Raw genomic sequence first — 16,694 nt, 5'->3', positions numbered from 1 at the left:
TAGGACTGACTTGTACGTAGACTGAGAGAGTTTTTAGGTTACAGCTTAGAGGTAACATTGGTGATGATCTAAAAGATGCACTGTTGCAACCATAATTCCGGTGTTATCCAAACACCGCGAATGCAGAATCACAGTGAAAAGCCAGTAAACTGGTATCTTCTATGAACTGAGGCTTGCATTCTGACAAGCACTGCATAGGACAGTATTCCACTGGACTAATTATAATTGCTGTTATCGCAGGTTTAAGCAGCGACACTCACTTGGGCTGCTCACCTAGTTATTATTTGAAATGGGGAAAACATCACTTGAAGTATAAAACTGATTCTCTAAGTGGTTTACAGGTGATATAACAAAATGCGTGAAGAAATTGGGAGGGAGATGGAAAGCCAGCCTTTGTACAATTTGGCAGTGTTTCCAAAGTACAGAATTCTTCCAAAGATTAAAGATATTGTTCACAGGCAATCTGCAGAGCTGTAACTGCAGATATATAGGTTTTGAATTTGTTCATTTTCTTAGTTGTCTGTCCTGTAAATTTGGCTGAGAGCTCAAACTCCTTTAACATCTCAAAAATGTGAGAATGGCTAAGAAAGCTTACTGATTTTGGATTCTAATTACAGGCAATGCCTTCCTACCACCCCTCCTCCACCTGCCCCTGCTCTGCCAAAGACCACTGAATGTAGGTTGTCTCAAAACCAGTTGCTAAAACAATACTCAACAGTCTGATATTCACCCGACAAAGACAAAAAAATCTTATTTTTCAAAAGCTACTCCTGAATACCAGTCTTCATAATTCAATGGTCTAATGTGTGCAAAAAGAAAATCTTCTGAAGTAAGATGATCGCTGGTTCTGTCACGGTGGTTGAAAATTAATCACCAATTTTCAAAGCTATCCTCTCATAGTTAAGGATTATATGGGTTTTTAATATAAGAAGGTTTGAAGGTTTGAACGTTTGCAAGTGTGTCCAGTGGAATACCTGTCACTAAAAGTAGGAAAAACTGATTTAAGAGGTGAAGCGAACTTGCATTTTAATGGTGACTTTCACAAACACAGCCATCTCAAAACACTTCACACTCAATAGAAAATATGCTTTGATATGTACTGGCTGTTGTAATGATGGCAGGTTTGTGATGCAGGGTGGCACCACAGCATGGGTTCAATTCCTGCACTGTTGATATTTCCATGGAGGTGCATCCTTCTCAACATTTCCCCTTGCCTGGGGTGTGCTCTCCCATTAGAGAGCAGGCCAATGCTGACTTTACCTTTACTGTTGTCATGGAGAAAATGTGATAACCAGTTTATACTCAATAATCTCTCAAACTATTTCAGATGTTGATTGAGGGATAAATATGGCCCAGGAGGCGCAAGTTAATTCTGTAGCTGCTCTTCAAAATGTTGCTCTGGGTTCTACCTGAGAAGATCTTTGTTTACTGCCGTATGCAAAATATGGCACCTGAGGCAATGCAGAACTTTCTAAAAACTGGACTGGAACATTATTTTTGTTTTTTGTGCTCAAATCTACTAGTTCCATCTTTGCAAAGAACCAATGGATTAAAGCCTTTGGTGACTTCCATAACCACACAGGTGACTTTTCATCCAAACTGGAAAATGTTCAACATGAACCTGGCTTTCAGCAAGACAAGGGGCAGAGAATGCAGGAAGGAGGAGAAAAGAGCCAAGGGAAGGTCTGAACTAGAATATAAGGCAGGAGAGATGAGCCAATAAAAGGGTTAAGTGCATGGCCAAATGTACAATTTGGACAAAAATTAAATCAATAAAAAAATCACGTTCAAAATAGTTAACTTGGCAAGTCTGGCAGTGTCTGTGGAGAGAGAAACAGTTAACATTTTACGTCCAATGGGTGACTCATCTCCAGATCTGGAGAGAGATAGAGATGGATGTTTTAGGCTGTTGAAAAGGGTAGGAAGGCAAATAGAACAAAAAGGAAGGTTTGGGTTGAGGGAGACTAGAGATTAAAGTCATTATAGAGAATAAAAGGTAAAGGGAATAGTAATGGTTTTCAGGAAGAAACTAAGCATCTGACCCCGAATGGCTTTACCCTACCGCTGATAGACAGCTGAGACAGGAGTAAGCCCTAATCTCTGGAATTTGCTCACCAGGCGGCATGGTGGCTCAGTGGTTAGCACTGCAGCCTCACAGCGCCAGGAACCTGGTTCAATTCCAGCCTCGGACAACTGTCTGTGTGGAGTTTGCACGTTCTCCCCATGTCTGCATGGGTTTCCTCCCACAGTCCAAAGATGTGCAGGTCAGGTGGATTAGCCATGCTAAATTGCCCAGAGTGTTAGGTGCATTAGTCAGAGGGAAGTATGTCTGGGTGGGTTACTCTTCGGAGGGTCTGTGTGGACTGGTTGGGCCAACGAGCCTGTTTCCACACTGGAGGGAATCTAATCTAATCTAAAAGTCCACCTATTTAAAGTTCACTTTGAAGCCACCTATTTGGTCAGCTGCACTCCTGGCTCCCACCTGTTTTGGTCAATGTCCGTGTTTGGCTGATTATGACTCTGAAGTGCCATGAATCACCTTAGTACATTAAAGATGCTTTATAAATATGTGTAGTTTTGCAGAATTTTTTTTCGTTGTAGAACACAAAAGCATTGAGTAATTTGCCTCCCTACGTCCTTAATGATGTATGTAATATGCAAAAGAAATTGTCCCTTCATTGTGGTATATATTATTCCAGCAGTCAAATAGTTCCATAAACCAGCTAGGCATATTTTTGTTACTATTCAACAAATTCAAATTAAATAGAATCATGAAACGCAACATTTTATCTGCATTTTGATATAAAGTTGAAGGAGTATTTTATGCCCAAGCAGAATTCAAGTGATCTAACCAAATATTTGCCTATTTTAAGTGAGTGAAATTCTTGGTGATCCAAATGGAATCTGATAGTAATTTGATTTGACATCATCTATCCCAACTGCATCTAATGTAGATGAGTTCCTCAGTTGAACTATGATTTGCAAAAGCATTTTTCAAAACCAAAGTTTGTTTAGTCTCTGCTTAATTAGCAATGTCTCTCTCTTTTAATTTCAGGTGTAATCAGTGCAGGCGGGAGTCTAAGCTGTTATCTCGTTTTTATGAACTGGAGTTAAATATCCAAGGACACAAGCAGCTGACAGATTGCATTGATGAATTTCTGAAGGTATCGTGATCTTCAGTAATGGGGAGAACAGGTCCCAGGACTCATTCTGCAGTAACATGTCTTTCACCAGGCCCACGACACAAATAATTGTTGAGTCCACCTCAATTTCATTAATTTTGTAGCATTATTTTTCTCAAAAATGCTTGTGTTCTTTTATTTGCAATGGTGAGGGTAGGTGGGAGACAGTTAAAGAGACTTATAATACCAATATCAGGCAATGAATTCTCACCCATTTAAATTTTGAAGTGCTTCCTTGGTACACAAGGATTGCAGTGTCAGAAGGGGATCCAGTTGCCATACCAAAAACATGTCGTCATCATAAAATCACACAACACAGGTTATAGTCCAACAGATTTGTTTGAAAGCACTACCTCCTTCATCAGGTGGTTGTGGAGAATAAGATCATGATCACAGATTTTATTGCCAGAAGAGTCCAGTGTCATGGAGATGTGGTACATTAAACAATTTTAGATCAAATCTTTCATCCTTTTAGGATAGGATATGCTGGTTTCTGTTCTTTGATATGTAAATCCCAGAGCTTCTTTTTAAATTACATTCTCAAGATAACTCAGCTTTTCTAACAATAGGTGTGAAGTCTGTCTGTGTCCCAATGTTGATGAAGAGGCCCGATCTCTAGGATTAATGCTGGTTGTACCAAGCAATGAACTATTAGCTCTACAAGTTAAATTACAACATCAGTAGAATAGAGTTGCTCACCTGACTCTCTCCAGCCCCACTGATTATAGACCCTCTCACCTCTTTTTAACTGGTGGTTCAAACTTCTTTTATCAGTGTTAACATTCCCCAGCCATTGTTCAAACTGACTTAATATCCATTTTACTCCCTCCTTCCCCTGCCTCCATGAGATGGGACTACAGTCAGTTTTTTGAGCATTTACAGCACATCCTTCACGGTGTCCATTAATATGGCCTCTTTTAAAAATTCTTTATGCTTTCGTTTTTTTTTATAAACCAGACTTTAAGACTCATTGAAAAATTGTAAATATGTTTACTACATTAAGAAAAGAAATGCATTATCTACTCAGTTTTAAATCTATTCCTTTAGAAGTAATTGAAAATCTGAAGAATTTGGTTGCCTCAGTATTCATCATTGTATAATGAAGAGTATACGCTTTCAAAACTAGTGATGAGAGGGCGAATCTGGACCAGGACAAACCGCTAAGCCAGGAGAAGAAAATCAAGACTGTAGAGCAGGGTAGTGAGTTTGATTAGGATTAAGCAGGTTATGTCAGGAAACGATATAGGAGCGGAAACAGGCCATTTGGGCTGCTTTACCATTGATCATGGCTGATATGTTTCTCAATCCCATTGTCCTACCTTCCCTGTGTAATCCTTGATCTCCTTATTAGTCAGGAGACTGTCTATATCTGTTTTAAATACACTCCAAGACTTAGCCTCTACAGCCATTTGAGGCAATGAGTTCCAAAGATTCCACTTAGGCTGAAGAAATTCCTCCTCATCTCAGTTCTAAGTGGCCATTCCTTAGCTCTGAAGCTGTGTCCTTAGGTCTTAGTGTCTCCTATTAGCGGAAACATTTTATCCACATCCACTCTATACAGACCTCTCAGTATTCTGTAAGTTTTAATGAGATCACCTTCCAAACTCTATCAATTACAGACCCAGAGTCCTCCTATGACAAGCCCTTCATTCCCAGAGTCATTCGTGTAAACCTCCTCCCAATTTTATTCAATTTCAAATCAGTTTAACACCGAGGAAGACAAACTTATAACCTTTTTCTGTTTCGGACTTGTTTGTTTCCACTTATAATCACCAATGAAACTTAATTTTGATGTGCCAGTCATAACTTTATTGAGGGAGTCCCCTCCATCAATGACAACTGAAGTTTCAGTCAACATTAGGTTGTGATAAATCATGTAATAAAATTAATATCCTATGGTTAATATCTGTGTTTTTGGATTTGGCCATTATTTGTGCCTTCGAAGTCTTTTTAATCATCTGAGTAGACAAGAACTTTTCAGGCAGCTGCAACCATTTCATGATCGATAGCGTTGTAAATGAGCAATGTCTGGTCAGGACCACTTAGGGGACCTAATCTTGGATTTAAGTTAAGGGATTAGAACCGGCTAATTATAGTGAATTTCAAAGTTGGAAATGGTATACATTTTACTTTTTTAAATATTGAATACTGAATAAATGAATTTTGGTTACCTCAGTATTCATCATTGTATAAGGAAGAGTATACATTTTCAAAACTAGTGATGAGAGGGCGAATCTGGACCAGGACAAACCGCTAAACCAGGAGAAGAAGATCAAGACTGTAGAGCAGGGTAGTGAGTTTGATTAGGATTAAGCAGGTTATGTCAGGAAACAATATAAGATATAGGAGCGGAAACAGCGGAAAATAAATAAATATTGATGACTTTTAAAATGTCTTAGTCACTTGTTCAGTTTCCACCTCTGAATTGCAGATAATTATTTTTAATAGTCAATCGTATTAAGGGGAATCACAAAATCAAAATGAATTGGCAGGATTGTTTGGTTTTATTCCTTTACACATCGTCAGTGACCTGTCTCATTGCCTCTTGGTTAATTTGAAGCATGGCTGCATTAATTCATTGATAACTAAAGAATGGAAAGCTACCTTACTGGCCAGTTGAAGAAATTCTGCATGTGATTGGGGGATAGACCTGTGTATAGCAGATGGAACTCCCAAAAGGTGGGAGGTGATTGTGAATGGGTACATGAGAAAAAAGGGCCATAAGAGAACGTGAAAGGCCACTAAGGTTGAGGAATATACAACAGGTACTGTAAAATAAAGAACTTCGGCTCGGGATTCCTAGTAGAATCTGTATCTGGTATACCGGCCCTTTTTTGAGGATAGTGATTTTGTTCCTAGATACCCACTGAGCCCCTAGCATCTCCTGATTGATTGTCCCCAGCACACACCCACTTATCACAAACCTTTCTTGCTTTTGAAAATGAAGCACCCAGTCTTCATAGCCGATATTATGGGGATGAGTGGCCTGCGTCATCCTAAACTGGGTCCCATTCTAGGAATGAGAGTTATGTTAATTTGCAGCCTGAAGCCATTTTATTATGTTACTTGCATTAAGAAGCCATTTTGTAGTTAGTAAAAGCATGCATTAAATGGTTGCTCCTGACAATAGCCTAAATCCAGATTTTCGATCCTCACTCCAGCACCACTATATCCTTTCTTCGATATGGAGCCCAAAACTGCCCTAAGTATTCCAAATGCTATTCTGTCACTTTTGAAATAAATGTTAATATTCTCAAGGACAGAGTTCAACAATAGTAATTGGACACTAAGATGAAAGACAAATCAAGAAAAAAGTTTAAAATTATAGAGACTAATATTTTGTGCAGATTTTTCAACAAGTTAGTTGAATTTATGGCAGAAATAGAGATCATTAATTTTGATCTAAAATCAAATACTGTAACTTTAAAACAAAAAGCTAGCCTGATTTTAGTAGCAAAAGTGGTTACGTTAATGGACTACTAATCCATAAACCTTGGACTAAGGATTCTGAGACATGAATTCTAATCCCATTGTGTCAACTGTGAAAATTAACTTCAATTAATTTAATTAAATCTGCAGAAACATTCTGGTATTCATTACAGTTGGCACGCAATGACTTGTTCCAAAAACCCATCCTGTTTTCTAACCTCCTTTTTGGTGAAGGCAACCTGCTGACCCATCTGGTCTGAGTACCCTCAGCCCAACAATAGTGTGATTAACTCTGAAGTGTTTAACAGGGCGTTCATTTGTTATGTAGCCAAGGAGTATAATGAGGTGAAGTAAGGTGATCTTTTTGAAATTTATAAAATTCTTAGAGCGCTTTAAATGGCAGTTGCTGAGAGGGGAACATCCTTTATTTCAAACATAAAAACTGTTTCTGCCAGGATTGAACCCAAGGTTGGCTATATAGGGCAAAATTGAGATTTTTTTCACTTAAGTGTTATGAATCTGAAATTATCTACTAGAGGGCTTTTATGTTATTTATGTTCAGGATTGAGGTGGTAGATTTTCAGCCACTTAGGATTGAAGGAAATGGAAAACAGGTGGAAAACTGGAGTTGATACAGTTAATTAAATCTCTTTTGACTGGTGGAGCACACCTGAGAGGCGTACTGTTTCATTGATCTTGTGTTACATTAATCTTGTTAAGCTTTACTTGTGTGAATGCTGTGCAGTTAATATTCTTTTGTTTCAAGAAGAAGTCATTTTGGACTCGAAGCCTTTAGCTCCTTTCTTTTTCCACAGATACTGCCAAACCTGCTGAGCTTTTCCAGAGCTTTCTGTTTTTCTTTCAGGTTTCAATGTTCACAGTGCTTTGTTTACTTTCAGCAGTTATGTTTTATGTGTGCCAGATATAGGACTTGATTTCTGAGTAGCTTCAGGACTGATGCCAGCCTTTCAGTTCAGACTTTTGCAGGGTTTTAAGTCAGTGAAACTAATACAGTCGCTTACTTGTAAAGCTATTTCCATTCATAATGTGTTTGTTTCTGACAAAGGAAATGTTAGTGTTTTGAGTCAGCTGTGAAAAAGCCTCCCTGGAAAGTTTCACTTCGTGTGCAAGGAATTAAATAACAATATCTAAAAATTTTTATACATTTTTCTATGGCAAACTTTGGTCAACCTATAGTTGGTAAACCATGTGGTAAACCAAAGCCACTCCTCAGCTTCAACAGTGTAGGCAGTGCCATTCCTTATCGTACAGTTGTCGATATTCTAGAAACTCTGATAAAAGCTATCTGTGGAAGCTTTCTAAACCACTAGTAAATGGCACAGAAAGTCCAGAAAGAAGACCAAATTAGAAATCAGTCTGTAAATATTTGAGTACTTACAAAGTAACCTACATCATTTACAGTTCCATCTTCATCCTGTGTAACTTCCATCACGGGCGGCACGGTGGCACAGTGGTTAGCATTGCTGCCTCACAGCGCCAGGGACCTGGGTTCAATTCCCACCTCAGGCGACTGACTGTGTGGAGTTTGCACGTTCTCCCCGTGTCTGCGTGGGTTTCCTCCGGGTGCTCCGGTTTCCTCCCACAGTCCAAAGATGTGCGGGTCAGGTGAATTGGCCATGCTAAATTGCCCATAGTGTTAGGTAAGGGGTATGGGTAGGGGTATGGGTGGGTTGCGCTTCGGTGGGTCGGTGTGGACTTGTTGGGCCGAAGGGCCTGTTTCCACACTGTAAGTAATCTAATCTTCACATCCAAAGTTCCACTCATCCCATCTCTCATCCCTGTGCCACTAACTTTCATTGACTCATTGTCCTCTGGTGTTTCATTTAAAATCAAAACATTCATTCTCAACTCCATTATAATCTTTCTCCTTCCTATCCTTGTAATCCTCATATGTTTGACAACAGCTTTCATGTCATTCAGTAAGTAAAAAGTTTAATGTTCGCAACAGCTACTTAAGTTATGTCATATGCAAGAAAGTCTTTGCTATTACTTATTTGTTTGAATAGAAACTCAACTTCTTCTGAACAGTTGAAGCATAGAAGCAAAATGCAAAATACTGCACCTGCTGGAAATCAAAATGGATGCAAGAAGTCCTCAAAGTTGGTCAGTGTCTGTGATGCTGATCTTGCATTGGAACTGGAAAACGTTAAGGAAAAACAGAGGAAATGAGGAGGAAAATTGTAAAAGGAGGATCTTGAATAGGTAGAAAGCAGAAGAGGAGAAATGACAAAATGAATGATGGTGCAAGAATAAGATGGTGATAGAACAAGTAAAGAAACAAGAAAGAGAGGAAAGTGAACCTTGGAAATACTGGAATCAACAGTAGAACTGTCAGCTGCTGTCCAAACAAATTGCAGAAATGATTATGATCCGAAAATTATAAAGTGCATTTTGAGCCCAAAAGCTGTAAAAGACCTAATCGCAAAATGAGGGGGTTGGGGGTGTCTTATTCTTCACCTTTATGCTGGGTTTCAGTGAAATTGTTTAGGAAACTATGGACAGCAAGTTGGGAGTGAAGAGGAGATTTAAAAGAACAATCAAATAGAATTTTAGGTTCACCATTGTAAGTTCCACAATCTCCCACAGTGATGTAAGAAAAATGATAACGTGTGTAACATTTATTTAGGAAAAGAACGTTCATTCCATATATAAACCTAAGTGATTTACTCCATGTTATAATCCTTGCACTAATCTTAAATTTTCTTTCAGGAAGAAAAGCTGGAAGGAGATAACAGGTACTTTTGTGATGAATGTCAGGACAAACAGAATGCAACTAGGAAAATTAAACTACTCAGCCTTCCAAGAACACTCAATTTGCAGCTTTTGAGGTTTGTCTTTGACAGGTCAGTCACATTCAACTTGCTGAAAGCATCACCAGCAAACAGTTATGTTTGTTTTCCAAAAATGCATTTACAATCTTTGGTATAGTTATCTATGTAGTCAATTTTCAAGCCATGACAATGCTGCTTAATTTCAAGGCGAGAGGTAGGAGATATACATCAAGGGATCTCAAAACTGTCACTCAGAAAAGCATCTGATTTGATCCTTATTATTTTTGTCAATCTCAGTTAAAACCTAATGTTCCATTTTAGAGATGAATAAGTACCTAGGACTTCAATGTTTTGGCCATTTTGGAGAACTGGATAGAGCTTGGGTCAGGAATGGATGTTGCAGGTTCCAGGATTTAGGTCTTTCATTAAGAACAGGGAAGGCGGTATAACAGGGGGAAGGTGTGGCCTTGTTAATCAAAGACAATATAACGGTGGCTGAAAGAACTTTTGCCGAGGACTCGTCTACTAAGGTGATATGGGCTGAGGTTAGAAACAGGAGAGGAGAGGTCACACTGCTGGGAGTTTTTTTTATAGGCCTCTGCAGAGTTCCAGGGGTGTGGAGGAGAGGATCAGCAAAGCAATTCTGGATAGGACTGAAAGGAACAGGGTGGTCATTATGGGGTCTTTAACTTCTCCAACATTGACCGGAAACGCTATAAATCCAGTACGTTGGATGGATCAGTTTTTGTCCAATGTGTGCAGGAGGGTTTCCTGACACTGTATGTCGAAGGGTCAATGAGGGGAGGCCATATTGGATCAGGTGCTTGAGTTTGATTTAGTGATCGGGCGGCACGGTGGCACAGTGGTTAGCACTGCTGCCTCACAACGCCTGAGACCCGGGTTCAGTTCCCGACTCAGGCGACTGACTGTGGAGTTTGCACGTTCTCCCCGTGTCTGCGTGGGTTTCCTCCGGGTGCTCCGGTTTCCTCCCACAGTCCAAAGATGTGCGGGTCAGGTGAATTGGCCATGTTAAATTGCCCATAGTGTTAGGTAAGGGGTAAATGTAGGGGTATGGGTGGGTTGTGCTTCGGTGGGTCGGTGTGGACTTGTTGGGCCAAAGGGCCTGTTTCCACACTGTAAGTAATCTAATCTGATCTAATTTAAGAGTGACCATAATTTCAGTTATGTTTAGTTTAGCAATGGGAAGGGATAGGTACATGCCACAGGGCAAGAGTTATAGATGGGGGAACAGCAATTATAATGCGATTAGGCAGGAATTAGGATGCATAGAATGGGGTAGCAAAATGTAGGGTATGGGGACAATCAAAATGTGAGGTGGTTTAAGGAACAGTTATTGCGTGTCCTTGATGGGTATGTCCCTGTCTGGCAGGGAGGAAGTGATCAGTAAACCATGGTTCCCTTAACTTAAGAAATTACATTTCTTGTTAAGCAGGAGGAGGAGGCTTATGTGATGTTGAGACAAGATGGTTCAGATGAGGCGATGGAGAGTTATAGATCAGCTAGGAAGGTTTAAAGAGAGTTAAGAAGACCAAGGAGAGGACACGAGCAGTCTGTAGCAGGTAGAAGAAAGGTGAACCCTGAAGCTTTCCATAGGTATGTGAGGAATAAAAGGATGACTAGGGTAGGGAATAGGGACAGAAGTGGGAAGATGAGTGTGGACCCCGCAGAGAGGTGCTAAACGAATATTCCTCATCTGTTTTCAGTCCGGAAGAGAACATTGTAGAGGAGAAGAATGAGATATGGGATATTTAGACTAGAAAGCATCAAGGTTAGTAAGGAAGAAGTGTCATCAATTTTAGAAGGAGTGAAAGTAGACAAGTCCCTGGGCTGGATGGAATTTATCCAAGGCTTCTCTGGGAAGCTAGAGAGGAGATGGCAGAGCCTTTGGACTGGATCTTTGCATCGTCATTGTCTATAGGTTTAGTACCAGAGGACTGGAGGGTTGCAAATGTTATGCCCTTGTTCAAGAAGGGCAGTAGAGATGACTCTGGTAATTATCGACCAGTGAGCCTTACGTCTGTTGTAGGAAACGTTTTGGAAAGGATTATAAGAGAGAGGATTTATAATCATCTAGCAAGCAACAATTTGATTGGAGATAGTCAACATGGTTTTGTCAAAGGCAGGTCATGTCTCACAAACCTCATTGAGTTTTTTTGAGGTGATCAAGCAGGGGTACGGCATGATGTGGGTAGGGCAATTGACGTGGTGTACATGGACTTCAGTGAAGCCTTTGGTAAGGTTCCAGATGATGGGCTGTTGAAGAAAATGCAGAGCCATGGGATTGAGGGTGATTTAGCATTTTGGATTAGAAACTGGCTTTCCGTAAGGCAGTGAGTGGTGATTGATGGAAAATATTCAGCTGGAGTCTGGTTACTAGTGGTTTGCCACAAGGATCTGCAGGCATAGTTGGATGGATTAGTAAGTTTGTAGATGATATTAAAGTCGGTGGAGTAGTGGACAGTGTGGAAGATTATTGCAGGCAGATTTGAATAAACTGCAGAATTGGGCTGAGAAGTGGCAAATGGAATTCAATGCAGACAAATGAGGTGATTCACTTTGGGAAGAATAACAGGGAGGCAGAATACTGCGTCAGTAGAAAGATTCTTGGTAGTGTGGATGTGCAGAGGGATCTTTGGAGTCCATGTACATAGATCCCTGAAAGTTGCCGCCCACGTGGATAGTACTATTAAGAAGCCATCTGGTGTTTTAGGTTTTATTGGTAGAGGGATCGAGTTCCGGACACACAATGTCATGCTGCAACTATGCAAATTAGAATGGATGGCTTTGAGGTATGTAGGGAGGAGGTGTTGGAAATTCTGGAAAGGGTGAATGTAGATAAGTCCCCTGGGCCTGATGGCATTTATCCTAGGATTCTCTGGGAAGCAAGGGAGGAGATTGCAGAGCCATTGGCCTTGATTTTTATGTCCTCGTTGTCTACAGGAATAGTGTCAGAAGACTGGAGGATAGCAAATGTGATTCCCTTGTTCAAGAAGGGGAGTAGGGATAACCCTAGTAACTATAGGCCGGTGAGTCTCACTTCTGTTGTGGGCAAAGTCTTAGAGAGAATTGTAAGGGATAGGATTTATGAACATCTGGATAGGAATAATGTGATCAAGGATAGTCAGCATGGTTTTGTGAAGGGCAGGTCATGCCTCACAAACCTTATTGAATTCTTTGAGAAGGTGACTAAGGAGGTGGATGAGGGTAAAGCGGTAGATGTGGTGTATATGGATTTTAGTAAGGCATTTGATAAGGTTCCCCATAGTAGGCTACTGCAAAAAATACGAGGTATGGCATTGAGGGTGAGTTGGAGGTTTGGATTGGGAATTGGCTGGCTGGAAGAAGACAGATGGTAGTAGTTGATGGAAAAGGTTCATCTTGGAGTGCAGTTATTAGCGGTGTTTCGCAAGGATCTGATTTGGGACCATTGCTGTTTGTCATTTTTATAAATGAGAGGCTAGAAGGTTGGGTGAGCAAATTTGTGGATGATACGAAAGTCGGTGGAGTTGTTGACAGTGAGGAAGGATGTGGCAGGTTACAGCGGGATATAGATAAGCTGCAGAGCTGGGCAGAAAGGTGGCAAATGGAGTTCAATGTAGGTAAGTGTGAAGTGATTCACTTTGGTAAGAGTAACAAGAAGATGGGGTACTGGGCTAATGGTCGGATACTTGGTAGCGTGGATGAGCAGAGGGATCTTGGTGTCCATGTACACAGATCTCTGAAAGTTGCCACCCAGGTAAATAGTGTTGCGTAGAAGGCATATGGCGTACTGGCTTTTATTGGTAGAGGAATTGAGTTCCGGAGTCCTGAGGTCATGTTGCAGTTGTATAAGACTCTGGTGTGGCCGCATCTGGAGTATTGTGTGCAGTTTTGGTCGCCATACTATAGGAAGGATGTGGAGGCACTGGAACGGGTGCAGAGGAGGTTTACCAGGATGTTGCCTGGTATGGTAGGAAGATCGTATGAGGAAAGGCTGAGGCACTTGGGGCTGTTTTCATTGGAGAAAAGAAGGTTTAGGGGAGATTTGATAGAGGTGTACAAGATGATTAGGGGTTTAGATAGAGTTGACCATGAGAACCTTTTTCCACGTATGGAGTCAGCTATTACGAGGGGGCATAGCTTTAAATTAAGGGGTGGTAGGTATAGAACAGATGTTAGGGGTAGATTCTTTACTCAGCAAGTTGAGTTCATGGAATGCCCTGCCAGTAGCAGTGGTGGACTCTCCCTCTTTATGGGCATTTAAACGGGCATTGGATAGACATATGGAGGAAAGTGGGCTAGTGTAGGTTAGGTGGGCTTGGATCGGCGCAACATCGAGGGCCAAAGGGCCTGTACTGCGCAGTATCTTTCTATGTTCTATGTTCTAAAACACTAGTGTGGCCTCCCTTAGAATATTGTGTACAGTTTTGGTCGCCCCATTACAGGAAAGATGTGGAAGCTTTGGAAAAGATGCAGAGGAGATTTACCAGGATGTTGCCTGGTCTGGAGTGAAGGTCTTATGAGGAAAGGCTGAGAGATTTGGGTCTGTTCTCATTGGAGAGAAGAGGGCTAAGAGGGGATTTGATAGAGACATACAAGATGGTCAGAGGATTTGATAGGTTGGACAATGGAAGTGTTTTTTCCAAGGATAATGACGTAAGCGTGTACGAGGGGGCAGAGCTACAAACTGAGAAGTGATAGATTTAAGTCAGATGTCAGAGATAGGTTCTTTACGCCGACAGTGGTAAGGGCGTGGAATGTCCTGCCTACCAATATAGTTAACACCGCCACATTAGGGACATTTTAAACAATCCTTGGATGATGATGGGATATTGGAGGGGAATGGGCTTCGATTAGTTCACAGGTCGGTGAAACATTGAAGGCTGAAGGGCCTGTTCTGCGTTGTATCATTCTGTGTTTATGGGGATACGCAATCCTCCAAATTTTGTACAACGTTTGAATCAACTGGACTCTAAAAATTGCATTCAGTTGGTTGAGCACGTCATTGGCTCAGGTGCTGCTGAAGTTTAGATGAAATTCCTTTTCTTGTATAGCATGTGATGGCTAAAACTGACTCATTTTCCCATTTTCCTGCTCCCTCCCATTTAGTCATATAATTGGAATCAGACCCTTCAGTCAAACTCCTCTGCGCCAACCAGACATCCCACTCTGGCCATTTGCTAGCATTTGGCCCATATCTCTTTTAAACCCTTCCTATTCATATGCCCAACCAGATGCCTTTTAAATGTTATTATAGTACCAGCTTCCACCACTTTTTCTGGGCATTTTTTCTTTAGAAATGTTGAGACATCCAGTCAATAACAATGTAACATTACGCAATCCCAGTATTTTTTCATTGTCATTATTACACCTGAGTATTTTTAACGTGATTTCCAGCAGTTAATTTTATTGATGCAGAACTGACAAAAGTGTTGAATAGTTTGAGAAAGAGCAGTTGTCCTCCGAATTACAAAACATTCTGCCATGATTTGCATTATGCTACATTGCTGTTGATGTTTGTTTTGATTCATGAACTTGTTTTTCTTGCTCTGTTAACTGCATGGTTATGCTAAACATTTTGTAGCAGGTTTGGCTTTCAATCGATACTTTTAAAGTTTAAATCTGTTCCTTCATTGGAAGCTTATTTTGAGTTTACTAGTGATCCATTTTGGTGGCTGGTCTGTGCAACCAGTACCTCTGTTTCTAGTAGACTGCATCTTTGAGCATTCTATCTCAAAGAAGGCTATTTCTGACTGCTTACAGAATTTCAAACTCTAACATGACAGAATTAAATCATGCAGCCCAGTCTACCTGTAAAGAACTATTCAGTTAGTACCACATTCTTCCCCGGTTCCTGCACTTCTTCCCATTCAGCTTTTCTCAATTATTGCTGAACTTGCTTCCATCAGCTTTTTGATTTAAAACACAAAATTGTAGCATTTTATAAAATTCAAATTTTGTGGATTTGTGGTGTTAATTTTTAGTTTTTATCTATTTTAAAAATATAATGCAATAACTTGGGTAATGCTATAGCTTTTTGCCTTTAACTAGTCTCCACAAGGTGAAATTCGTCTTGGATCATGATTCTTCACTGGCTGTAGTGGATTGGTCACCCATTATTCCCAGTGCTTGATGTTTAATTCCATCGCTGCAATAGAACTGAAGGTCTGATGTTTTGTGTAATATGCAGGCAATCTGATACAACCTGATTTGTGCATGGCTTAAGATGAATTTCTATCCCATAAGCTTTAATATCCAAATTTGGCAAACTAACTCTCTCACATTTTACTTCTGCAGACAAACTGGTCATAAAAAAAAGCTAAACTCTTACATCAGCTTTCCTGAAGTTTTAGACCTAACTACGTACCTTGAACGAAAAGGTAATGAATAACTTTATTTCTAAATGCTTTCAGCCATGATGTTGGAGTTCAATTATCTAGGGAATTGTGTTTTTTCTCTCTTGGTATGAGGATCCAGTTCAAGTTAATCTATTATGTGGGAAATTAATGTTTGCTTTTCCTGTCAAGCCTATTAACATGCTTATTAGCTGACATCTAGTTAATGAAAATATATTTTCAAGGACTGATTCAGCCCTTGCAAATTTTGCACAGTTTGTTCAAGAGGAAAAGTGAATTTATTTCCAGATCATTTCAAAGAACGTCAAAAACAAAATATTCTAAAATGCGACGGTCAAACTAAAATTGCTAAATGATTGGAAATTACTGCAGCATTTAAAATATCCCCAGAGCAAAAACGGTGAGGATCTTTGAGATTAAGTAAAATCCATGTCAGGAGATGGTAGAAATAGAGAGTTCAGCAGACAGAAATGGAACTTATTTAACAGTGTATTTATAATAAATTGTGCTTTTTAAGATAATTTTAAGCTTCTAAAGGGCACCGAGATAGCTGGTTGCATACAGAAATCATTGGTGAACAGTTAGCATCTAGTTGGTGTGTCACATGGTGAGTTAATTAATGCAATTTAATTATGTTCTTATGATTCCTGCATCTGCTTTTATGGGCTATCTGATTTAACCCTCGACCTGTCTGGTGGAGTATAGTTGAAAGAAGAATCTAACCTGTGCAATATTTCTGACGTTTGAACCAACTGCTTAATCATTCTTCAAGCCTGGAGCAATGGGCCATACACTGGGCACTTGGACTCTCCAATGTGTTCACAAACCTTACAAATGAATATAAGTAGGTCATACGTAGGGAGGGGTGAGGTAATAGTGCCATTTTGTGATAAGCTACAGGGCTACAAATGATTAAATTCTCTTGACTCTTGCAC

General features: G+C 40.2%; 1 protein-coding gene across 2 annotated transcripts in view; it reads left to right on the top strand.

The window, feature by feature from the left end:
- The window catches only part of usp48 (ubiquitin specific peptidase 48), a 131,320-nt gene that overhangs the window by 31,624 nt on the left and 83,002 nt on the right, over positions 1–16,694 (top strand). For both annotated transcript variants that reach the window (XM_060851941.1, XM_060851942.1), the window contains exons 6-8: positions 3,056–3,164; positions 9,342–9,475; positions 15,701–15,783. In XM_060851941.1, the coding sequence (XP_060707924.1) occupies positions 3,056–3,164; positions 9,342–9,475; positions 15,701–15,783 (326 nt within the window). The remainder of the gene's footprint in view (positions 1–3,055; positions 3,165–9,341; positions 9,476–15,700; positions 15,784–16,694) is intronic.

Source organism: Hemiscyllium ocellatum, chromosome 37 (assembly GCF_020745735.1).
Source record: "Hemiscyllium ocellatum isolate sHemOce1 chromosome 37, sHemOce1.pat.X.cur, whole genome shotgun sequence".
In the NCBI taxonomy this organism is placed as follows: Eukaryota; Metazoa; Chordata; class Chondrichthyes; order Orectolobiformes; family Hemiscylliidae; genus Hemiscyllium; species Hemiscyllium ocellatum.
This window is presented reverse-complemented; position numbering and strand designations above follow the sequence as displayed.